Source organism: Procambarus clarkii, chromosome 87 (genome assembly GCF_040958095.1).
Source record: "Procambarus clarkii isolate CNS0578487 chromosome 87, FALCON_Pclarkii_2.0, whole genome shotgun sequence".
NCBI lineage: Eukaryota > Metazoa > Arthropoda > Malacostraca > Decapoda > Cambaridae > Procambarus > Procambarus clarkii.
The window spans coordinates 46,395-73,072 of record NC_091236.1 but is presented as its reverse complement, the minus strand read 5'-3'; the positions used below and the strand labels follow the sequence as shown (position 1 = coordinate 73,072).

The window sequence follows — 26,678 nt, the reverse complement described above, 5'->3', positions numbered from 1 at the left end:
AAGGATTTGGGATGGGACGGGAGGGAAGGATTGGTGCCCAACCATTTGGACGGTCGGGGATTGAATTCCGACCTGCATGAAGCGAGACCGTCGCTCTACCGTCCAGCCCAAGTGGTTGGACTTCCCAGCAGAGGAAATGACCTCGTTTTCTTCTGGCCCATAACCCTAACAGTTTATATTTACTGTAATTTTTCTTCCTCTGTTCCCATTCCTTCCAATACCCAGTGGGCACCGTTGGTTGACAACGACCGCCGTTATACTAAGCAATATGTAAGGTGGGTCGCTGTCCACCACGGGTACCTGGGGAGGGAGTTATTCTCTCCTTCTCTAATGTCAGAGTGTGCATCATCATTGGCCAATACATCAGATATTTTGTCATCAAGAACACAGCAACAATATAAGTACGAATCCTGGGAGCGAGTCTCTTGTATGGCTTTCCTCCATGACGCTTACATACTTACTAAGGGACGCTTACATACTTACTAAGGGACGCTTACATACTTACTAAGAGACGCTTACATGCTTACTAAGGAGAGCGGTAAATTTTTTCCCTGTGCAGAGCAGGTTACCAGAGGCATCTATTGACCAATTGGTCGAGAGCTATAGTCTACCTCCACTTATTATATAATGCCCAGATAATTTTACTTTATAAAATGGTAAACGTTTTATACGTCACATTACGTGAGGCAAAATCAGAGGGTTACAAATTATTGAAAGGTTATTAAAGTAACACTAAAAATACTATTTATTATAAAGTCAGATTTATGTATTTGTCAGGTGGCTGAAACACATCGAGTTAACTTCACGGATTGCCCGTGTATTGGGAACGCCAGCTTTAATCTCGCCTCCATCATCCTGGACGATGCTCACAACATCACATCTGTCTCCGTCACCACCTCCTATGGCAACCAATCCACCCTCCTCAAGAATGCAACTATTCATGTATGTTTATTAGTAATTAATTATTCTTCTCTCACTCAGTGTATTTTTTTCAGATCACTGTATCCACTTTTTCACAGTTGTGCCACTAACGGAAACACGTGCAGCTTAGAGGTCTGTGGCAGGGTCACTCGTGTGGTGTGCTCGTCTGTTGTGTGTGTATAGCAGTCTGCTACTGATAGTTGGCAGGGTCACTCGTGTGGTGTGCTCGTCTGTGGGTGTGTATAGCAGTCTGCTACTGATGGTTCGCAGGGTTACTCGTGTGGTGTGCTCGTCTGTGGGTGTGTATAGCAGTCTGCTACTGATGGTTCGCAGGGTTACTCGTGTGGTGTGCTCGTCTGTGGGTGTGTATAGCAGTCTGCTACTGATGGTTGGCAGGGTTACTCGTGATATGAGCTCCTCTGTGGTGTGTTCATCTATGGTGCTTGACGTAGAGATGTGCTTAAAGGTTGATTACCATACAGATATGTTGACAGGTGAGATTAACATACACTTGTGTTGACAGGTGGGATGAATATTCAGTTCACTTGATAGGGACGTTTGACATAGTCGTGTTGACAGGTGGGCTTGACATACAAATGTGTTGATAGGTGGAATTGTCAAACGTATATGTTGACAGGTAGGCTTGACATACAAATGTGTTGATAGGTGGAAATGCCATACGTATGTCACTGTAACATACAGTTACTGTTACAGATGGGGTTAACATGCAGTTTTGTTGACAGGTGGGCTTGACATGCAGTTGTGTTAACAGGTGTGCTTGACATACAGTTGTATTGACAGGTGGGATTGAAATTCAGTGGAGTTGAATTGTGGACTTGACATACAGTTGAGGTTTTAGGTGAGCTTGACATGCAGTTGTGTTGACAGGAGAGCTTGTTATGCAGTTGTGTTGACAGGTGGGCTTGACATCCAGTTGTGTTGACAGGTGGGTTTGACATGCAGTTGTGTTGACAGATGGGCTTAATATGCAGTTGTGTTGACAGGTGGGCTTGATATGCAGTTGTGTTGACAGGTGGGCTTGATATGCAGTTGTGTTGACAGGTGGGCTTGATATGCAGTTGTATTGACAGGTGGGCTTGATATGCAGTTGTGTTGACAGGTGGGCTTGATATGCAGTTGTGTTGACAGGTGGGCTTGATATGCAGTTGTATTGACAGGTGGGCTTGACAATGACCAAAAGTGACCCCATAGTGGCCAACCTGAGTAACACGCCCAGTTCGTTCACCAAACAGACCTTCAATGGTGAGTACCTTGGAGGGCACTGTACCCTTGACCAGTGTTGTTCACTACACCAGTGTGGGCACTGTACCCTTGACCAGTGTTGTTCACTACACCAGTGTGGGCACTGTACCCTTGACCAGTGTTGTTCACTACACCAGTGTGAGCACTGTGCCCTTGACCAGTGTTGTTCACTACACCAGTGTGGGCACTGTACCCTTGACCAGTGTTGTTCACTACACCAGTGTGGGCACTGTACCCATAACCAGTGTTGTTCACCTTCACCAGTGTGGGCACTGTACCTTTAACCAGTGTTGTCCGCCTTTCAGCTCAACTTCCTAGTGTTTCCAAACGTCAAGAAAACAGTCAAATTAAAGTGTCCTCGCCTAACCCACCAGAGGACCCAAAACAGAAAACGGGACAGTACGTCACTTTCGCGAGTCGTTTTCATTTTCAAGTATGAAAATTTTTGACCTTTTCGCTGTAACGCATATAAGCGAAAAGCGACGTTCTTTTTAAGAGGACAGGTTACCCCTACACCATTGTTGGCACTTTACCCTTCACCTGTGTTGTTCTCCTGCACCATTGTGGGCACTTTACCCTTCACCTGTGTTGTTCTCCTACACCATTGTGGGCACTTTACCCTTCACCTGTGTTGCTCACCTACACCATTGTGGGCACTATACCATCAAACACAGTTATTCACTTTCACCATTGTTGGCACTATTCCCTTAACCAGTGTTGTTGACCTACACAAGTATGGGCACTATACTGTTAACCAGTGTTGTTGACCTACACAAGTATGGGCACTATACTGTTAACCAGTGTTGTTGACCTACACAAGTATGGGCACTATACTGTTAACCAGTGCTGTTGACCTACACAAGTATGGGCACTATACTGTTAACCAGTGTTGTTGACCTACACAAGTATGGGCACTATACTGTTAACCAGTGTTGTTGACCTACACAAGTATGGGCACTATACTGTTAACCAGTGTTGTTGACCTACACAAGTATGGGCACTATACTGTTAACCAGTGTTGTTGACCTACACAAGTGTGGGCACTATACTGTTAACCAGTGTTGTTGACCTACACAAGTATGGGCACTATACTGTTAACCAGTGTTTTTCACTACGGTTATGAACTGGTTGGTATGTGCTACATAAAAAAACAAGATATTTGATGATTAGCAGAGAGTCAGGCTAGGCAAGCTGAGGCTCAGATTAGAATAGCAGAGATTCAGTTGGAGAGGGAACTCAAATGGTACAGTTAATAATACAGATTCGACTACCAAACCATAGAGAAAAGACTTGATTTGCTTGAGTTTGCTTAGGAAGACCCTAAAATAAATATTTTGAAAGGTTAGCGAAGTCCGTGAAATGACCTGATAATGACTGGGTAAAAATTATTTAGGGGAAATTTAGAGGGGAAAGCTCAGGACACTTATATTAATAATCCTGAGCAAATTGTTTTAATTATGTCAGTCAAAGAGCATATTTTGAGAGTTTTTTTTTTAGATATATACAAGAGTTGTTACATTCTTGTACAGCCACTAATACACGTAGCGTTTCGGGCAGGTCCCTGGAATACGATCCCCGCGCGAAGAATCGTTGTTACAACCAAGTACTCATTTTACTGTTGAGTTAAACAGAGGGTACAGTTAAGGATTTGCGCCCAGTAAATCCTCCCCGGCCAGGATACGAACCAATGACAAAGCGCTCGTGGAACGCCAGGCGAGTGTCTTACCACTGCACCACAGAGACTGGCCACTTTTAAGAGTACTCCTGAGGCACACCGACAGTCAACCACAACCTCAACCCTAATCATAATCAGCCTTTAACTTGGTTTGCAGGAAGGCAAACCCAACTTTTTGAAAACGGAATACGTTCAGCAATACATGGGAGGCACTTAAAAATTTACTGTTGATTGAAGGTTTTATATGTAATATGTAAGAACCGGTGGCACGGTATTTGATTGAACGAAAGGACACTGATACTTCTCTTGTATCTAAGATGGCTGAAGACCATCACGTTGCTAGCAAACTATCTTTTAAACCTAATAGTAATAATTCTTATAATAAATCTTATTCTCATAACCAGACCAGGCCAATTCACAACTATCACCCCTATAATAATGCTCATGTTTGTAACGGTGTAAACAAATTTGCTAATAATGTGTCTAAGGTACCTGTTAATAAATCAAATGATGTTATGGCACCAAAAGATGATCCATTTAAATCAGTAGGAAGAACCACCAAATATTCAAGGTTTTGTACTCACTACAAGAAGACGTCACATGGTGTAAACCATTCTTGGGTGTTGTACCCAGAGAAGACACCAACTGTTTCCACGATATGTAAAATGGTAGAGTCTTCCGAGGTGGTAAATAAGGATATGTTAAAGCCTAGGTGGTTGAAACCGTTTACCCCTTTCATGTCTACAGGCAAGCTGTTGTGTCAAGACGGATCTTATACGGGTAATGACTTTAAAGAAAAGAAGAGTTACTCAATTGCCAATACTGCTGACAAATCCTCGTTTGTACTTATGCCCAATGCAGGAGAGGATGATATTGTAGACCTTGCATGTGCAGTGACTAGGTCTTAGGGGTGGGAATATTAAGGGGCAACCGTATGGTTCTCATGGTTATTGAGGCTCCACCCCTGTGGACACTCCAAAGGGAGATGCCGAGGTGGACTTAGGAAAAACTTGTATGGCCCAAGTAGATGACAGTCCTGAAGACAGTGTGGACGACCCACCATTAATTATAGAGTGTGGAGAAGGTGTGGATGCCCCTGCTGTCATTACCTTCAGTGCATCAGACCGAGGACAAAAAGTCACCTTGAGTGAGATACAAAGGGATGATTCTATATTAAAGGAATGCCATGAGTTAGCTCAGTCTGAGAGGGAAAGTGAAACCTTGTCCACTGGATTCTATTACAAGGATCAGCTTTTGATGATGAAGTAGAGACCCCGCAATTCTCCCTCATCAGATAATTGAGAGGCAGTTTGCAAGTTGGTTTTGCCCCAAGAGTTCAGAGAGCAAGTTATATCTGTTGCTCATGCATGATGAACCCGTGGGGGGACATCAGGGTATTAACATACCCTATTCTAAAAGATTCAGGTATTTCTTCAGGCCACAGTTGAAGAAAAGATGTGATGTATTACAGCAAGTGTGTTATTATTCAGACGGTTGGAAAACTCAACCAGTTTCCCATTATATCTCCGCTAAGGCCACTTGTGAGGCCTAAGGAACCCTTTTCCCATGTTGTATTTGATTGTGTTGGCCCATTACCCAGAAAAAAATTGGGGAATATTTATTTGATAACCTTTATGTGTGTAACAGCGCAATTACGGGAAGGTTTTGCAATCGGGAACATCAGAGTCAAGACATTGATTGCATGACTAATACAGTTCTTGTCAGTATTTGGTTTGCCGAGGGTGGTGCAGACAGACAATAAGAGTAATTTTAAGTCACATGTATTTAAGAAATTTTGCAGGGACAAAAGAATTCTTCATAAAAACTCAAGCCCACATCACCTACTGAGTCTAGGAGAGTTGGAGAGATGGCACCAGACTCTGAAACAGATTTTAAAAATTGCCTGGGAAAATTCCAACAGAGATTAGGATGAGAATTTACCTCCCACTTGCAGCTCGACAGGGAATCCAGAGCTCGATAGGATGCTTCCCATTTGAGTTGTTGTTTGGCCACAAAGTTCGTGATCCCTTATCAATCCTACAGGAAAAGCTTCAAGGTAATGTGGATGTTGCTGAAGGAACTGAGTTGGTGAAAAAACACTTTGGAGAGAGAGAGTGCAGGACAGGATGAAGACCAAGAATGATCGTCATCACAGAGCTAAGCTTCGTGAGTTTGATTCTGGAGAGCAGGTGGTAGATCAGGACCAGGTAGATCACGTGGTGTATTACTATTCCAGGTAGGGAAGGACCAGGCAGATCACCCGGTGTATTACCATTCCAAGTAGGGAAGGACCGGGTAGACGCACAGTGTATTAATATTCCAGGTAGGGGAGGACCAGGTAGATCACCCGGTGTATTCAACCCGTCCTCTTAAAAATAACGTCACTTTTGGCTGGTATGCGCGCTATGGCCAAATTTGGACGTAATTTGAAATGAAATCGACTCACAAAAGTGACGTTCTGTTCCGTTTTCTGTTTGAGTCGTCCGGCTTACTCGGCAAGCTTAGAAAAGGATTCTTTCCATTAACGTTTTTCATACCGTTTTGAAACTTTATGAGAATTTCCTGCCCACCTAACCTATCAGAGGACCCTTAATTTACTGTTGTTGTAAAAAAATCCCAAATTTATATTAATTTTTTTTTTTCATTTTCAAATTACGTCCATATTCGGCCATACGGGCAAACGGCCAAAAGCGACGTTCTTTTTAAGAGGACAGGTTGTGTATTACCATTCCAAGTAGGGAAGGACCAGGTAGACGCACGGTGTATTACTATTCCAAGTAGGGAAGGAAAAGGTAGATCCCTGGAAACATAAAACGAAACTGTCTCTATTTTCCGCTTGTTACAACTTTATTAAAAGTTGTTACATCTTGGCTTAACGTGTTTATGACGTATTAGAACGTTGTTACAACTTGCTATATTGGTTGTTATAACTGGTTAGGAGGTGTTAAAACTTGTTCGAACGTTGTACCAGCGTCGTAGTTTCGGTGTGTGTTTGGCGGAATATCACCCGGTATATTACTATTCCAGGTAGGGGAGGACCAGGTAGATCACCTGGTGTATTACTATTCCAGGTAGGGGAGGACCAGGTAGATCACCCGGTGTATTACTATTCCAGGTAGGGGAGGACCAGGTAGATCACCCGGTGTATTACTATTCCAGGTAGGGGAGGACCAGGTAGATCACCTGGTGTATTACTATTCCAGGTAGAGGAGGACCAGCTAGATCACCCGGTGTATTACTATTCCAGGTAGGGGAGGACCTGGTAGATCACCCGGTGTATTACTATTCCAGGTAGGGGAATGACAAGGTAGATCACCTGGAGTAATAATATTTGAGGAAGTTCATAGAAGCACAAAAAACTACCCGGTCATGTAAAGAGAAGCCCTGGCACTGGTTATGGCGCTTAAGAAGTTTGAAGTATATTTGACTGTTAATTTAGTGGATGTTTTTACGAATCACAATCCGCTTGTTTTTTTAGCAGATGAAAGAGAAAAATAACAGAATTTTTCGTTGGTCTTTATATTTGCTGGATTTCAATATATGAATGTTTCATATACCAGGAAGACTAAATGTCATTGCAGATGCATTATGCAGAATTCCAGAAACACCTTAGCATGTATTGGTTTAGGATGGTATTGGTGATACCATCTTCTGGAGATATTGATAATGTGAATGATATTGTTGATGGTGATATTGTCGATATTGATGATGTTGATAATGATGTTGATACAGAGGATGTTGACACTGATAATATTGTGAAATTGACATGGGTGATATTGTTCATAGTGATGATATTGGTAATATTTTTGATTGTGTGTGAAGGTTGTAATAGTTTGGATTGTGTGTGAGGTTACCTTACCTTATCTTGAGGTGACCTTGAGGTGCTTCCGGTGCTTAGCGTCCCTGCGGCCCAGTCGTCGACCAGGCCTCCTCGTTGCTGGACTGATCAACCAGGCTGTTGGACGCGTCTGTTCTCAGCCTGACGTACGAATCACAGCCTGGTTGATCAGGTATCCTTTGGAGGTGCTTATCCAGTTCTCTCTTGAACACTGTGAGGGGTCGGCCAGTTATGCCCCTTATATGTAGTGGAAACGTGTTGAACAGTCTCGGGCCTCAGTTGTTGACAGAGTTTTCTCTCAGAGTACCTGTTGCACCTCTGTTTTTCAACGGGGGAGGGGGGGTATTCTGCACATCCTGTCATGCCTTCTGGTCTCATGTGATATATCTGTGTGCAGGTTTGGGACCAGCCCCTCTACTATTTTCCACGTGTAAATTATTATGTACTTCTCCCGCCTGCGCTCAAGGGAATATAGATTTAGGCTCATTAGTCGGTCAGAGTAGTTTAGATGTTTCACTGAGTGGATTATAACAGTAAAGGATCTCTGCACACTTTCCAGGTCAGCAATTTCTCTAGCTTTGAAAGGGGCTGTCATTGTGCAGCAGTACTCCACTCTAGAGAGCACTAGCGTCTTGAAGGGTATCATCATCGGTATAGCATCTCTAGTGTGAAAAGTTCTTGTTATCCAACCTGTCATTTTTCTTGCAGTTGTGATGGCTACTTTATTGTGTTCTTTAAAGGTAAGGTCTTCCGGCAATCCTTTCCATTGCCTTTTTGTTCTATGTTATGGTTTGACTGAGTTTTGTACGTGGTTTCCGTTTTTATATTTTCATTTTTTCCATAGTGCATGAGCTGGAACTTATCTTCGTTAAACACCATATTATTTTCTGTATATCATAAGGTAAGGTATTATCAAAAGGAAGGTACCAAACCGGGAAGGCTATGTAGCACCATCAAAGTGCGAAATAATCAGAGGGCGCTAAATATCATCAAGAATGCCAATACGAGAACAAAAACGCATATGGCGATCGATATCAAAAGTATCCAATTCACCTAGAATTCTTTCGAGGGACAAGCAACCGCGAGGGATGGTCGGAAAACAAGACACACGCTCGTCCTGGAAGTTAGGACATTCAACAAGAAGATGCACAACTGTAAGAGGGACAATGCAGTTTGGATAATAAGGAGCAGAGTGGCGCTCCATTAATTGACCGTGGGTTAAGCGAGTATGGCCAATCTGCAGCCTTGCCAAAGCAGTTTCCCACCGCCGGTTATGGTGGTAGGAGGAAGGCCACGGGGACGCACTGTGTTTGAGAGTACGCAGCTTGTTACTAACTACAGAGGACCAACAACCCTGCCAACAGGCAAGGATGGAGGAATGAATAACAGGATAAAAGTCGGAATAAGGAAGACCTTTATGGGAGATGGGACAAGAACGGATAGCTTCCTTAGCGGTAGCATCCACATGCTCATTCAAAGAGACACCAATATGGCTGGGAACCCAGCAAAACTCTCCTGATTTAAATTTACTAGAAATAAGAAACAGCCACTGTTGAATCTCAATGACCACCGGATGGACAGGATTAAAGACCCCTAGAGCCATGAGGGCACTACGAGAGTCAACTACAACCACAAAGGAGGAATGACAATGAGAAAGCAAGAGACGGAGAGCATAGAGAATAGTATAAAGTTCTACCGTGAAGACGCTAGCCTCCGAAGGGAGGCGACACATATAAGTGCGGTCTGGAAAAACAACAGAGTACCCCACACCGTCCGCAGACTTAGACCCATTGGTGAAGATGGAAATAGAGTGGGAGTGCGAAGAAAAGTGCTCAAGGAAGAGGCTTTTCAGAATCGTAGGAGGGGTAAAGGCTCTAGTGACACAAGTCAAGGACGTACAAAACTTGGGAAGGGGAACTCTCCACGGAGGCAAGGAAGGAGCAACATGAGGAGAAACATTAGAAATATGAACAGGAAGAGAATCCTGTAAGCGAGATAACCGAACAGAAAGAGGGAGACGATGAAGAGGAACAGGAGCTACAGGAGGGGTAAAAGTCAAAGCACGACAGAGGCGAGAGGAAGGATGTTGTAAGAACCGCGCAAGATAGCGAAGATCACGGCGGTCCTGAAGAGAGAGGAAGCCAGTGTCAACATACAAACTGAGGGCGGGAGTCGAACGAAAGGCACCAGAGCTGAGACGCAACCCAGTATGGTGTAAAGCATTAAGACGGCGAAGAGTAGAAGGAGAAGCAGAAGAGTATGCAGGGCAACCATAATCGAGTTTAGACAGGACGAGAGAGGAGTGCAAATAAAGGAGAACATGGTGCGGGAGGAGAACAGTGCCAACATTAGCATTCAACCGAGCGTTCTTTGAGACCCGAACAGGGGGTCTCGCCTAGGCAGGATAAGGTGGCCAAGCACTATGCTTACTATTATACGTACAAAGTACTAAGTACTTAGTCCACTACTCTGACCTCCAAAGGATGGAGGTCAAAGTACTTAGTCCACGTAGCAGGACCAAACAAAGCATGGTACGAGTGAGTATGAGAAGGGAGCATACGAGAGCGGCCATGGCTGGGACAACGATGAGAACCTTTAGAGAGAGACGGGTCAAAAGGCGCAGTAGTCACAATAAGAGACGGAGCCGTGCAAGGGGACGAGGTGGTCACCACAGCAGGCTTGGGCTCGACCCAACCACAGAGGAGGGAGGGAAGAAGGGAGGAAGAGTCCGGTCTGGGCCTAAACCGGGCCCTGTAGCGGGGACTACAGATCCCAGCCTTCCAGGACAGTCCGACTCAGGGGCCTGGCCGCCCACCCCCCATGAGCCTGGGTAAGAGAAGTCGTGTCTTCATCCATATAGCAAACAAATTCAAAGGTTGGGACCTGGAACCAAGGAATACCACCTACCAGGGCAGCCAGGGAGGACGAGTGCAGGAAGGGTGCGTCGTCCCCAGCGGTGCTCCCACTTTTCAACAGGGGAGACCTACTACATTGTTCATTCTCCCACACTGGTGCTAAGACCCCAGTCCCCCTATCGCCCCAGCCTGGACACCCAACCAGCCACTCAGGGCGGCCTCTCACAGGCGAGACCTCCAGCGGGTAGTCCGATGGCTCACAAGGACCCTACATGGTGCACGTACACCACCCAAAGAGGGGGCAGGAGAAGGGGCAAAGGCAACCCACACCGATCCCAGGGAGGTGTACGTGAGCCCCTTACCACGGCAAGGAGGCACCACGGAGGGGCTGTGGCCCATAGAAAGACCTGATTTACATCTGATTGGAGGTTTGCCGTGTCCTCTATGTTGTCTACTCTCATAAAAATCCTAGTGTCATCTGCAAAGGATGATACAGTGCTATAGATTGTGTCCTTGTCAATGTCCGACATGAGGATGAAAAAAAATTCTGGAGCAAGTACAGTACCCTGGGGGACTGAGCTCTTCACGGTTGTTGGACCGGATTTTATTTTGTTAACTATTACACATTGGGTTCTATTAGTCAGGAAATTGTAGATCCATCTGCCTATTTTTCCGGTAATTCCTTTTAATTGCATTTTATGTGCAATAACACCATGGTCACATTTGTCGAAGGCTTTTGCGAAATCTGTGTAAATTACATCAGCGTTTTTTTTTGTCTTCTATGGCATCTAATGCCATGTCATAGTGGTCCAGCAACTGTGACAGGCAAGAACACCCTGTTCTGAAACCATGTTGTCCGGGGTTATGGAGAAGTTGTGATTCCATGTATTTTGTGATCTTACTTCTTAGCACTCTCTCAAAGATTTTTATGATGTGCGATGTTAGTGCTATCGGTCTGTAATTTTTTGCCTCTGCCTTATTTCCTCCTTTATGGAGTGGTGCTATCTCTGCTGTTTTTAGAATGTCAGGGATAGTGCCAGTATCTAGGATTTGTCTCCAAAGAATGTGAAGGGCTTGTGATTGTGGTGAAGATTGTAATATTTTAAAACTTTTGTACATCATTGTGTTGTGATGGTAATACATTGGTGTTGACTTTCAAAGCTTGTGAAATGTTGGATTGGTATAATTGTTGAGCCTTATGTATATGGATTTTTGCTTAATGTGAGTTGATGTTGACATTATGGATTTTTATGGTGACTTGTACAGTGATTTTGATATATATATTTTCATATTTACTGATTATTAGTGTATATTTTGAGTTTACAGGCATTGCTGTATTATTTTGGTGTTTATGCTGAAATATACTATTTTGATATCTTATGATAATTTTGGTGCATATATTTTGGGTTTGTGGCCTTACAAGTTTGTGAACTATCCCCAACAGCAAACTAATGACACTACTCTTTAAGTAGAATTTTTTTCCTTCTGGATGGGGAGGAGTGTTATGACTCGTGTGGTCTAAGTGAGATAAAACAAATAGTTTTATGCAACATACACAAGTGTGGGAACCAAGGTGACCCGTTGTTTTTGTTGTTGGTGGTGACGGCGCTCCCGGCGCCACCATTATTTGCATAAATGTAAACCATTGATCATATGTTAGACTTTGGATGTATTAAGTTATGTTTTAGTACACAGACAGTAGAAAGATGAAGTTATGTGATATTTAAGTCTTATTCGACAGTTTTCTGGAAGCACAGGACAGTTACTGTACGATAAATTGTTTAGGTTAAACGCTGCTGGGAGCGAGCAGCAGGGAGTTAATTGGACTGTGTCCTAACTACAGTGAGGTGCTGGATGAAGGGAGGGGGGGGAGGAGGGGGTAACATGGTGTACAGTGAGGTGCACCATGATGGGAGGGGGGGGGGAAACTGGTGTACAGTGAGGTGCACCACGAGGGGAAGGGTGCGGCTTGGATTACAGCGAGGTGCAGCATGAGGGGAGAGGGGGGCAACCTGGAGTACAGTGAGGTGCAGCATAAGGGGAGAGGGGGGCAACCTGGTGTACAGTGAGGTGCAGCATGAGGGGAGAGGGGGGCAACCTGGTGTACAGTGAGGTGCAGCATGAGGGGAGAGGGGGGCAACCTGGTGTACAGTGAGGTGCAGCATGAGGGGAGAGGGGGGCAACCTGGTGTACAGTGAGGTGCAGCATGAGGGGAGAGGGGGGCAACCTGGTGTACAGTGAGGTGCAGCATGTGGGGAGAGGGGGGCAACCTGGTGTACAGTGAGGTGCAGCATAAGGGGGGAGAAGGGGGGCAACCTGGTGTACAGTGAGGTGCAGCATAATGGGGGAGAGGGGGGCAACCTGGTGTACAGTGAGGTGCAGCATGATGGGAAGGGGGGGGGAACCTGGTGTACAGTGAGGTGCAGCATGAGGGGAGAGGGGGGCAACCTGATGTACAGCGAGGTGCAGCATGAGGGGAGAGGGGGGCAACCTGGTGTACAGTGAGGTGCAGCATAAGGGGGGAGAGGGGGGCAACCTGGTGTACAGTGAGGTGCAGCATGATGGGAAGGGGGGGAAGACAACCTGGTGTACAGTGAGGTGCAGCATGAGGGGAGAGGGGGGCAACCTGGTGTACAGTGAGGTGCAGCATGAGGGGAGAGGGGGGCAACCTGGTGTACAGTGAGGTGCAGCATAATGGGAAGGGGGGGAAGACAACCTGGTGTACAGTGAGGTGCAGCATGAGGGGAAGGGGGGGAGGGCAACCTGGTGTACAGTGAGGTGCAGGATGAGGGGAGAGGGGGTCAACCTGGTGTACAGTGAGGTGCAGCATGAGGGGAGAGGGGGGCAACCTGGTGTACAGTGAGGTGCAGCATGAGGGGAGGGGGGGACAACCTGGTGTACAGTGAGATGCAGCATGAGGGGAAGGGGGGGGAACCTGGTGGACAGTGAGGTGCAGCATGAGGGGAGGGGGGGGACAACCTGGAGTACAGTGAGGTGCAGCATGATGGGAGGGGGGGGGGACAACCTGGTGTACAGTGAGGTGCAGCATGAGGGGAGGGGGGGGACAACCTGGTGTTCAGTGAGATGCAGCATGAGGGGAAGGGGGGGGCAACCTGGTGTACAGTAAGGTGCAGCATGAGGGGAGGGGGGGGGACAACCTGGTGTACAGTGAGGTGCAGCATAAGGGGAGGGGGGGGGACAACCTGGTGTACAGTGAGGTGCAGCATGAGGGGAGGGGGGGACAACCTGGAGTACAGTGAGGTGCAGCATAAGGGGAGAGGGGGCAACCTGGTGTACAGTGAGGTGCAGCATGAGGGGAGAGGGGGCAACCTGGTGTACAGTGAGGTGCAGCATGAGGGGAGGGGGCGGAATGTAATAGTCTAGGCTGTTTTAGAAGCTTATATATCTTCTATAGTATTGTATACATGTGTAATCTAGGTGTTGGAGTCTCAGGGTAGTTTCTACCTGACTTTCCTAAAAAGTGTGTCCCAAGAGATTTGTGGGGGAGTGATGCAGGCCCGATTGCTACAGCCTTCCTGGTATTTAAATTATCAATTTAGAGAAATTCATGTATTAAAGTAATTGTAAGTAATAATCATTATTGCTTATATACTTAGATTAAATTAACGTCATTTATGAATAAAGAATCGAAACTCCTCCTAGTCGGCAAGTGTAGATGACTCATCTAAGAATATGTGGACTAGTATGACTCATCCCAGGATCAGGCCGTGCGGACAGGAGTACAACAGTCCACCTCGGTTGATAATTCATTTAAATTAGAATAAATTATGTTAATATTCAGTATTGTATTTATTTATCAACTCTGCTCAAGTATCTTGGTAGTTTTCCAATTATTTTGGAATAATGACCCGTACATGATTAAGCTTTGTTAATCATCTTTGAATAGTTTGGTAACTAAGCCAAGATCAGCCTCTCAACTGGTGAGGGTAGGAGACTTCAGTGTGTTTTTTATTGATTGCTGCCGCCGGAGGCGGCTAGTTTATTGTGCACCCCATACTCATCCTGTGAGCAGTAGCGCAACAGCATTACAGAGGGTACAAAAGGTCTTTATCAGACCTCATCTTAGATTATTACATAAACAATTTCATTTATCCTTCACACCTTATAGTTACATGTCAGCAAGTTACAGAGAATGTTCTATTTCAAGAGCTATATATTTACAGTAAGACATTATATTTTAATAGTAGGTATTATCGTTAATACATAATTGTTTGATCAATGGAGATATTACAGTCATAGGGAAGCTGCTGTTTATTATTAGTCTTCACAATACTGAGTTTCTCAATCTCATATGTCATTTATCTACTGGGAGCGAAATATGGATACAGCGCAAGGATTTAAGGTATTTTATCCTTGGTAATAAGATTGGTTGCCATATCATACAGCGTGAGCTTAGATTTATCTCTAAATGGCTCAATTTTACTACGATCCAAGATATAGTGTTCGAGTGTGTTACCCTGTCTTTGTCCACACACTTTACACTTTACTTCATCTAGATCCCTATACAAGCCGAACTGCCAAAGATACCTGTAGCCAAATCTTATTCGAGCTGTGACAACATCTGTTAGTCTACTGACTTTGTTATTTGCTCCATACACATGTTTTACTTCACACATTTCATTGTGATAAACAATGGACCTGTTAATTCCATTTTGCTCTGTTCTACTTTCTTCAAATCCATCCAGGAGTTCTCTCCTAATGGCACTTTTGAGGGACCTATTTGACAACTCAAGATTCCGTCAAATACTGTCTTTATTTGCTTCAGCCTTAGCAAGGGCGTCAACTTTATCATGTTCCTGCAGGCCAATGTGAGAAGGAATCCACAACATTTTTATACTTACCCTCTTGCTAAGGATGCTTATATATCTGTGTTTGGCTTCTGATACAAGTACGTTATTACATGATTGCAAACTGTTTATTGCTCGTAGTGAAGAAAGGGAGTCGGAGAAAATTAAGCTGTATAATTTAGTGTTGTTAATAATTTCGAGTGCTACCAGTATTGCTACCAACACAGCTTGCATTGTGGATGCCCAGTTACTAATTTTTTATTTGTTTATTTTTATTTTAAAATGCAAGCATGCAATTAAATACAATAAAACAAAGACAACAATGCAAAGCAAACTAAACATAGTAAACCACAAAATCACCGGCCTGAAGGGCCAACAACAAGACAACAGAAATGACAAGCACATCGCATGACAGACACAGTATAAAACAATACAAAAATATAACACAAAAGCACAATACAAAATAACAATACAAAACACCCAAAACCCCAACCCAACAACATAAACACAGGAGCAGGACAATACAAAACAAAGATATCGGCTTTATAATTGACAAATGAAGAGGCACTAGCACATAAGGGCAAAAAACCACATGAAAGAAATTACATGAAACGTAAAACAAAAAATTAAATATATAAAATATGGACAAAAACAACAAACGACAATACATAACAATTTGAACAAAAACAGGCAAGGTCAAGCATGCAGCCATAGGGGCACTTAACAACACACAAACGAGCGCATAGATAGTACATCAACACACGTATTTTCCCGGAAATTTGTCTCTCTGGAACCTCACATTGAACACCTCCCAGCACAACCACTCCACAGCGTCGTTCCTACCCACCGGGAAGCTCATAGCATCTGGAACCTCGGAAACAAAGACCCGCAAACTGGGGACCCAAATTTTTTTTTATTTTTATTTTTACATGCAAGCATGCAAGATAAAGACAATAAATACAATAAAATATCAGAGAAAACAAAAACAAAATACAGAAGCTACCGGCCAGAAGGACCGACAGCACAGGACAATAATTAGCAAAAATGGAGGAACATCATACATGAAGACAAATTAAAGAACAAAAACAATAACAATCAAGCAATATAATGTAAGCAAATAAACAAAACAAACAAACACCGACCAGAAGGACCGACAACAAAACACATCAAAATTTAGAAAATGAAACATAACACAAGGCAATGCACACACAAACAAATCATAAATATAAACAAAGGGAAAATTAAAAAGAAAACACAATACAACAAGGTAATACAAGGTAATATATGAAGAGAATACACACTCTGCAAAATACCGGCCAATCAGCGGACATACTTGCCCGGAAACAAAGCCCGGGGGAAACGCACATTGAACGCCTCGCAACGTAACCACCCCAAGGGTCTCGTACACCCACCTTGGATGCCATGTCATCCGGAACCCTAGCTACAAACACTCGCAAGCAGGGGACCCAAATGGTATCACTCCTGATGCGAGTAACTGCCACAATCCCCCACATCAAGGGAACACCCCACCATGAAATTTCCCCAGCTCGTCATTCAGCAGTAACTCAGCAATCGCCGACCAGTGACTCGGAGGCATCACCGACGCTGGCAATACGTCCCCCAGGTCCCCAACACACACACTCACATGAGGGGGCTGGACATAGGACACCACCACCGGGGCACTAGCGGCCACGGGCACACGACCAGACGACTGCAGGGAACCTGGGCGGCGCGCATCCTTCCGTAATGTCACAACCAGGCCACGCCCAGCACCAGCAACCACACCATCCCTGGGAGCGGGAGCCACCACCTCCCACTGCGGAGAATCCCCAGGTGGAGAAGGAACGGAAGGCCCCCCCCCTGAGACCCGGGCACCAGCATCAGCAGGCACATGAACCTCTGCCACCACCAACCGTGAGACAGCGACACATCCGGTTCCACACCATCAACTCCCAAGGACCCACAGTCACCGAATTCCCCAACATCGGCCCAGGCAGACGACGAACGCCTGGAACGCTTGGGCTCCGGCTGGAGATCGTCAGAGCCGGAAGCGGACCCAAAAACACGGGTCCCACCAGCTGGACGAACCGACGCCCGACGCAGAACGGCAGCAGCCTCCACCACAGGGAAAACCGGCCCACACACAGCAGGAGGCTCCGCAGCCACCCCAGCACATCCGGGACCCGAGGCGAGAACACAGGGCCAGGCGCAGCAGCCGAAGACGAGGGAGAAGGCAGCGGCGTGTCACAATGATCACTAGGAAGGCCTTCAGGAGCAGCCGAGACTGTGACAGGAGCACGTAGACCATCCGATGGCACTGCAAGACCCGGAGGAGAGTCTGTAACAACCGGAGGAACGTCCGGCGACGTAGGGGGAGCCGCACCCGCTAACTGAACGCTCACCTCTTCATCCCCGGAGACCCCCTCCAGAGGGAGCGATGGGAAATCTTCTTCCCGGAACAAGTTGACTGGAGCAACCGGATCCGCAGTACATCCAGCAGCCTAATGCCCCAACATGCCACACCGGAAACAAGCACGGGGTTGCCGGGCATAATACACCCGCACGTAGTACCCTAAAAGTCGGACAGAGGATGGAATGTCCGACCTCAGGCGCATCCCGAGTGGGGACCCAAATGGTATCACAAACGAGGCGAGTGGTCGCCACGCACTCCCACACTAAGGGAAGCCTCGAAGCACGAAAAGCCGCCACACCCTCAGATAATGGAAACTGGGCAATCCGGCCCCAGTGACCCGGCGGCATCACAGACACCGACAACACATCCTCCGGGACCCCAGTGGACAACCTCGCGGGAGAGGGCGTGGCAGAGGGCAACACCATAGGGGCCTCCGTGGCAACGTCCACACAACCAGGCACCATTAGGGTATCCTTATGGCGAGCATCCTTCTTCAATTTCACCACCAGGCCATGGCCCGCACCAGCATCTGCACCATCCATGGCAGGTGAAGCCCCCCCCCCCCCCCCCCCCGCCGAGGAGAGCAACCTGGAGGAGATCAAACAGAAGGCACGTCAGAGACACTGGCACCGGCAGCAGCAGACATAATGGACCTCTGCCACCACCAACTGCGTAGATTGCAACGCACCTGGAACCTCTCCGTCGACACCCGAAGACTCACAGCCACTGAAGTCACCCACATCCGCCCAGGCAGAAGACGAACGCCGGGAACGCTTAGGCTCCGGCCGTACATAATCAGAGCCAGAAACACGGGCACCACCAGCCGGGCGAACCGACGATCAACGCAAAGCAGCAGCAGCTTCTACCACATGGGGAACCGGGCCGTACACAGCAGGAGGCATATAAGCCAGCGCAGCACCCAGCACATCCGTGACATGAGGCGAGGGCGCAGGGCCAGGCTCAGCAGCAGGAGATGGGGAAGAGGAAGACGTCGACGACTTGCAGAAACCACCTGTAAGATCCCATGGGAGCAACTGGGACAGTGACAGGAGCAAGAAGACCATCCGACGGCACCGCAACACCCGGAGGAGGAGCCGCAACACCCGGAGACGTGCAGGACGATGTAGAGGGAACCGCATCAGCGAAGAGGACATCTACATCCACACCCACGGAATCCTCCTCCACAAGGAGCAGCGGGAAATCCTCCTCCCGGAACAGGTTCACAGGAGCGACCGCAGCCCCAGAGCACCTGGCAGCCTGATGCTCCAACAGACCACACCGAAAACATGTTCTTGGTTGCCGGGCATAGTACACCCGGACGTAGTACCCCCAGAAGCTGGACTGAAGGTGGAATATCCTAACTCAGGCGCATCCCTAGGGGTACGAATGTTAGTCCTCTTACCCTGAAACATCCCCGAGGACAGCATGTGCATCCACACACTGACGACAGTGCCAAACTGCTGGAAGTAACGCCGTGGTAGGCCCTCAGGGAAACTCCAAGGGAACCCCATGAACACTCACATACGTCAGGGCACCACTACGGTTCATAATGGACACAGCACCGGCACCATCCGGCAGCGTCAAGGAACGGGCTTCGTAAAGCCGGAGAAACTCATAGTACTCTACCTCCCCCACAAACTTGATAATTATACGATGAGCGGTCACCAGCTCAGTACCGTAGATCTCATCTACCAGGACACGGAGCATGTCACACATGACAAGCTCCACCGCAGGGTATCCAGCATGGTCAGTAAACTTCAGGCCCACGGAATTTACTCTAAGAACAGAGGGAAGAAGGCCATCTATCACAAAATGCGCCACGTCAACACCAGCCAGGTGGCAACTGCAGGGAGGGCAAAGATCCCAACACCCCCTGCCAGCCAAAGCGGCAACCAACCACCAACTACCGGAGAGGTCAGGCAATACGTCCTCACCCCATGGTAGCCAGGGCGCAACCACCCAGTTACTAATTCGTACATTCCTTTGAATTGTGCTGCCATCGGGCTGATGAGCAATAACAGCACTTCCTGCCATCGGGCTGCAACCCGTTCTCGCAAATTTAATAAGTCAATATTGACTTATTAGTTGCGTGCATAGGTGACATACTAAACATAATAGTTTCCCTTGAAAAGCTTCATAGAAAACACCGACCTTACCTAACCTACTTAGTATGTTAAAATAAGCATCTTATAGCTTCGTAATTACAATTGTTACTTAACCTATTATAGGTATAGGTTAGGTAATAATTGTAATTACGAAGCAATAAGATGCTTATCTTAACATACTAAGTAGGTTAGGTAAGGTCGGTGTTTTCTATGAAGCTTTTCAAGGGAAACTATTATGTTAAGTATGTCACCTATGCACATATTTAATAAGTCAATATTGACTTATTAAATTTGCGAGAACGGGTTGCGGGCTGATGAGCAATAACAGTACTTCCTGACCTCCCTGTAGCTGTGTTGAGTAATCTGTCAGTGTATATGGTCTGTGTTATGTTGTTTTCAGTTTGTATATTGTGAATGTGTTCTATGGTGCTTAATTTAGCAGCAAGCTGAGCATGAGGGCTGTTTGTGATTAGTTTCTTGGTGGGGTATGCAGGCATCAGGATGTCAAAAGGAACTATCTGCCAGGGTGGAAGTAAGTGCTGTACTCTTTCATCTGTATATACATCGTGCAGTCCCATCATTTTAATATGAGTGGCTGTTCTTTGAATCCATTTAGACTCACTGGTTCTATTTTGTATGTGTTCTAACAGTTCAACTGACACAATATTGTTTTTGTTATCACGCAGAAGTTTTAGTCCCATCATAAGATTGATTTCAAATATTCTATCTCGAATGCTAAGTACATTTAATTCTTTCCCCATATTGAGAACTTTGGTAGTTATAGGACAGCCAAGTATAATTCTGAGTGCTTCATTTTGCATTTTTTCCAGTCTATCAATAGTTTTGCCATTTTGCAGGACTAAAGCTGGTGCATGAGAGTCTATCAGAGATCTTATGTATGCTAAGTACATCATTTTTGCTATTCTAATATTAACACCGTATTTAGGGGTGTACCCCACTACAGTTCTGAGAGCCTTGAGTCTGTCTCTACATTGTTGATGTAACTTATTGACTGCAGTTGAGGTAAAAGAGACAGAGACACCAAGGTATTTGAAAGAAGAGACATAGTCTATTGGTATACTATCTATCTTAAGTTTTCGTGGTTCACTTTTGCGGTTGCCAATTTGTCTGTAAATACCTTAGTTTTAGCAGCGTTGATTACAAGATCAAGGATCTCACAAGCTGTATGTATACAATTTAAGATTGTTTGCATTTCGCGGTGGGTTTTAGTATGTACAAGGATGTCATCTGCATAGCTGATAGTGATGTCTGCCGGACTAGTTGGAATTGATTTTAGTAAGGCATTAATTAGAACATTAAACAAGGTTGGACTTAGTACTCCTCCTTGTGGGTTTGCCTAGTTGCATTAATTTGGTTTCACTTTTGTAGCCTTGGAACAGTGCATTGGACTTCCGGTTGGTAAGATAGCCCAGTATCCATTGTAATAATTGTCCACCTATATCTAAGATAGCCCAGTATCCATTGTAATAATTGTCCACCTATATCTATTCTCGCTAATTCATACCTAATCACTTCCCTATTAGCAATATCAAAGGCATTTTTTAAATCAAGAAATGTTGTGTATTTGCGCCTTCTATCTCCATGAACTGTGAGAAAGGTTGTGATACAGTTGTGTACACTTTTATCATGTGTGAAACCATTGATGTCAGGTGCCATGTGCTCTCTAACTTTATACAATAATCTATTAAGCACCATTCTCTCAAAGGTTTTGCACATGCAACTGGTCAGAGAGATGGGACGAAAAGCCTCAGATTGGCCAGGCTATGGTACAGGTACAGTAAAACTGCTGGTCCATGATACAGGCAACTGCCCAATGACATAACTCGCATTAAACAATTCTAATAGTGGGTTACCGGGTACACGATGTAGGAGTCTTAGAATATCATAGGTGATACCGTCCTCACCGGGAGCAATGATACTGCCCCTGTAGAGGGCTGCATCCAATTCATAATCTGTATATGGAACATAACATTCATCATGTTGTTTGCTCAACATGAAATCTATGAGAGATTTTCTGTCTGTGGACCTCGCCTGCAATTTCTCCCTAGTGCTAGCTGGTAACATTCCAAAGCTGGACACCTGAGCCCCTTTTGTAATTAAATGATTGGCTTTCTGTAGCGGGTTTGGGTGTGAAACTTGTCTATTATTTTTGCCAATAATTTTGTTTATGCCTTTCCAGGCTTTGACCAAGGAAGTATGTAGGTTAAGTCCACTAACAAAACCCTCCCATTCATTATGTCCGAGTTCAGCCATTCTCTCCCATACCGATGCAAGTGCAGCTTGAAACAGTTTTAACATTTGAGGAATTCTAAGGCTCTTATATGCTTTACCCGTCTGTTTAGCAATTGATTTAAGTTCTTTCAATTTAGCATCATCATAGTACTGGTTGTGTCTGACCTGCTTGCCAGTACGTCTTTTTGTTTGGTGTGACTCACTATTTTTGATAGCCTCGTAGGTTTTATTTACGAGGTCATCATAAAACTGTTGTACATCCTCAGGCTCATAATTGTTATACCAATGTTCAATGCTGTCAATAAAGAATTTTTCTTGCTCTTTCCTTACTGTTAGCCTGCATCTACTCAGCATAGTGCCAGGTAGGTCAACATTAGCCACGTGTATGTTAGCTGTTATGGCTAAATGGTCAGACATCAAGTTATCCAGAATATCAGTCTCATGAGTAGTGTTTGACAGGTTAAAGCCAATGCACCTATCTAGGACTCCTCCATATATTTGCGTTGGTTGATTCTTACTGATAATTTGAACATCATCATATGCATCGAGAAGTGCCAACAATCTTCTCCCATTGGTGTTTGTGAGTTGATCCCCTAATTATTTGTGTTTCGCATTTAAATCCCCAATTAAGGTTGTAGGGTCAGTATATGCAAAATTAAGTAGGTCTGTATACAGGAGGAGGCCAGTAGGTGCATAGGCATTCAAAACATTAAGTGTAGAGTTACCAACGTGTACCCGGATACCATGATATTGAAACCCCCTCTCGTTGTTGGGCGGGAAGTGGCTCATGTGGCAGTGATTTTTTAACATACATGAGACACGTATTTTTTTTTTTATCTAGGATTATAACACTGATAACTAGGCAGATTCTGCGGGGTTTTACCTACAGGAGTTAGGGTTTCTTTGGAGGCAGACGATATCTATGTCTTCAGTCATAACCTTATGATGGAGGTCAGAATACCGTTTTCTAAGAGAAGCAATATTCCAACTGAGTATCTTGATGACACTGTACTTGTTTTTATGGGTTTGAGTGTTCAGTGTGGCTAGTGGACATCCTGGAGACAAGAACCTCTCTCAAGAGGCAGGTCAATCAATATCTGGCTTAGCTTGTGATGAAGGTAAAGTGCTGTCCAGAGTATGAGTTCCGTTAGTGTAATCCACATTTTAAAACTAGTGCCTCCATGAAGGAATATTTCAGTTAGGACATGATCATTTCTACTAAGTGTGTTCATAAATTTTCATTACAGGTCATCATGTTTAGTGAGTCTCCCCAATTTTATCTTGTGATATTCAGATTCCAAGATCCGGTGCTCAGTGATGACCCCATGTACTTCCTGCAAGCCTTCTCATTGCTTCAATAGAATTTCCCTTTGTTTTAACTTCGGTCAACCACATTTAAAGTAAACCCCATCCCTCCTATTCATAATTGGGGATCCACATTCGGACATTTATGTATGACAGTTTCCTGCATCCCTGACAATTAGGGGAATTACTCAGTGGGTTGTTGAAGTCAGGTGATTGCAGTGAAAAAATATTAGTCTCTAGAGTTTACTGGTAGCTGATCAGGAACATTGCCGTGTTTTCATGGTACTAAGATAATTAAACACCGAGGTTATAAGGTGTTGAACTGGAGGTTGCAGAAGGAACTCTGGCGAACACCTAGAATAGTTAACTAACGGCCGGCTAATAGAGAGAAGAGAGGTATTAGACCACGGGACCATTAATTAAAGCAAAATGGTGTACAGAGAGGTGCAGCGTGAGAGCAGGGGGGGGGGGGAGAGCAACATGGTGACAGGTGGGGAAGACATCCAGCATCTCATCGCCTGAAAACTTTGACAATATTGAGAAACTTGGAGACATGCCGGCACCTGGTACACACTTAAATAAATATGGTTTACAGTACTTTGAGGAGGATCAAGAAAGCTTCTTCCTGGACAATAGACATCACAGTAAGGTGAACAGACGAGAGGCATACAACTGCCACTACCATGAGGTAAACACTGGTCAATCCCGGCCCCACCTGGTCTGTTGAACCCCTCATTATAAAAATTACTAACTTTCAGCCACCAACCCATCCCTTAACACTACCCGAGTGGAACATTAAGAAACTACATAAACATAAATGGGCTGATATTGTCCGTTTCCCAGATCCAGACGATGTAGGCCCCAACACACAACTGTCTACAATCAATGCAGCCATTAATTTTGCGGAGACACAAAAGTTCAAGAAAACATAAAGACATAAGTCTAACAAACCACTTAAACCATGGTGGAGCGCGGAATGTGCACGAACAGTCGCTTTATGCCGACGAGCCATTAAAAACAAAGACCTCATCCCTCCCTACAGAACTGGGTCAATCTCTGGCAGGCCATGGCAGAAGCCAAAAAAAAAAAATACTGTCAGTAAAGCGACCATCATAGGCAAAACTTTGTGATAGCCTCCACCCACACGCCACATTCAAAAGTCTGGGCTACATTTAACAGCATTAAAATTCGCCCAACATTTCCTTCGTTTCCCCTAATGATCAACAGCTCACTCTGTCAAACACTTAGGAACGTGCCAATATTCTTGCTGAATGTCTTAAATTGACCCTCTCAACACCTTTCTTTTATGCCCAAGAACTCTCCCTCAGACAAGAAATTTACCGTGCCATACCGCAGCCTGTGTTCGCCGTCGACAACATTTGCACTTTAAGCGAGCTACAATTAGCTTTATCCCACTTATCTATTGGCAAGGTATCTGGAGAGAATGGAATTCCATATAAACTTATCAAATATCTTCCATTGACTGCACCTAGCGTTCTTCTAACTACTACAACCTATACTGAACTCACGGTAATATCCCCTCACAATGGTAGACTAGGATTATTCTTCCTTTCCTCAAACCAGGAAAGACTTATCCCAATCTGTATCATACAGACCTATCTTCTTGCTATCATGCCTCAGTGAAGTCATGGGAAGACTTATACATACTCGCCTCCAATGGTACCTTGAGCATAATAATATTATACTGTTATTTCTTGATGGATTTCGACCACAATGCACCACACTTGATCAAATACCCTACCAGGAACATGAAATCCGCACCTCTCTTAGAAGCAGTAAATATTGAATTGTTTCTACCAAGACCTCATAAAAGCTTTTGAAAGCATTCCTCATACTTGCCCCTTGGCAAAGCTTGCACGTTTAGGCGTACAGGGAAGATTAATTCTATAGCTACAGTCCAATCTTACGAACAGGACCTCCAAAGTCTATATACAAGGCGGTTTTTCAGATTAGCATTCAAATTCGCCTTAGTGTCTCACAAGGCTCTATTATAAGCCAAACCCTTTTTGCTGCATTCTTAGCCGATTTACTAAACACCCATCCCGTTCGCCGATAGGCGAACGCTGACGATTTAACAAAGTATTATTCAGACAATGCCCTACCTGATACAGTCTCAACAATGCAAACAGCACTTGACCATCTCATTGTTTGGACACAACAATGGGGCCTCCAAGTTAGTACTACCAAAACCAGACCTTCACTAAAAAGAGATTTGTTCGTCTACCACCCTCACAAAACACAACACTCCCATCCAACATGTACGAGAACATAAATACCTTGGCATGTACTTCAACTCGCCTTTACTTATCTGGAAAGTACACATTCAGCATCATAAACAGAAGACTCAACTCCAACTCGCCATACTAAAAGCCCTCACTGGCACCACCTGGGGAGCACACCATAAAATTTTGCTCCGTTTCTATACAACCTACGCTCGCAGCCAACTAGACTATTGTTTCCAGGCATATGCGTCGGCTGTGCCTACTAACCTACAGAACCTTTAGGTCATACAAAACAATGCCATGTGACTTATATGTGGCGCAGTGCGTTCCACTCCTATCCTCGGCCTTCGGGGGAAATGAACCTCAAAAGTTTAGCCACCAGACGAGACATAATGTGAGCCAACTATCTGTCACTCTACCACTGCTCACCCAACACACGCATACAGATAAGAAATTAACCCTACAGTTAGCCCACATAACCCCCGCTTCCCCATAAATCACTCGCAACCTTTCCTTACAGAGGTTACAAATAACTTCAATATAAACCTCACTTTATTCCAAAACTCTGAAACCCAATTCACTGTTCCCCCCCCCCCTCCCATTTCACCTTGGCTTTATTCAACTCTTAAAACATTAATACAACTGGAAGACTATATTCCAAAGTCTGAACCAAACTCAGCCAAACTTACCCTCAGTCTTTGTCGCAATAATGAAAAATTGCTACCCCAAATACCTCAGCGATTTACACAGATGGATCTCACAGCCTCACGAACAACGTACCCTTGGTCACTAGCACTGTGTGGATCCCACAATACCATCTCAAGCAGGGATGGAGGTTACCAAACCAACTATCTATTTGTACAGCTGAATTATATGCCTTATACCAATCTCTCCAAATATTCACAACATTACCAGTGGGGATATATACAAACTGTAGTGACTCAAAGATTGCGATTCAAACAATTATATACACTTCCACAATGTGCAAAGAGTTTGTTT

General features: G+C 45.0%; 1 protein-coding gene across 1 annotated transcript in view; it reads left to right on the top strand.

The window, feature by feature from the left end:
* The window catches only part of LOC123753771 (uncharacterized), a 230,397-nt gene that overhangs the window by 188,957 nt on the left and 14,762 nt on the right, over positions 1-26,678 (top strand). Inside the window, exons 5-6 of the mRNA XM_069317199.1 lie at positions 778-942; positions 2,100-2,184. Coding sequence (XP_069173300.1) covers positions 778-942; positions 2,100-2,184 — 250 coding nt within the window. The remainder of the gene's footprint in view (positions 1-777; positions 943-2,099; positions 2,185-26,678) is intronic.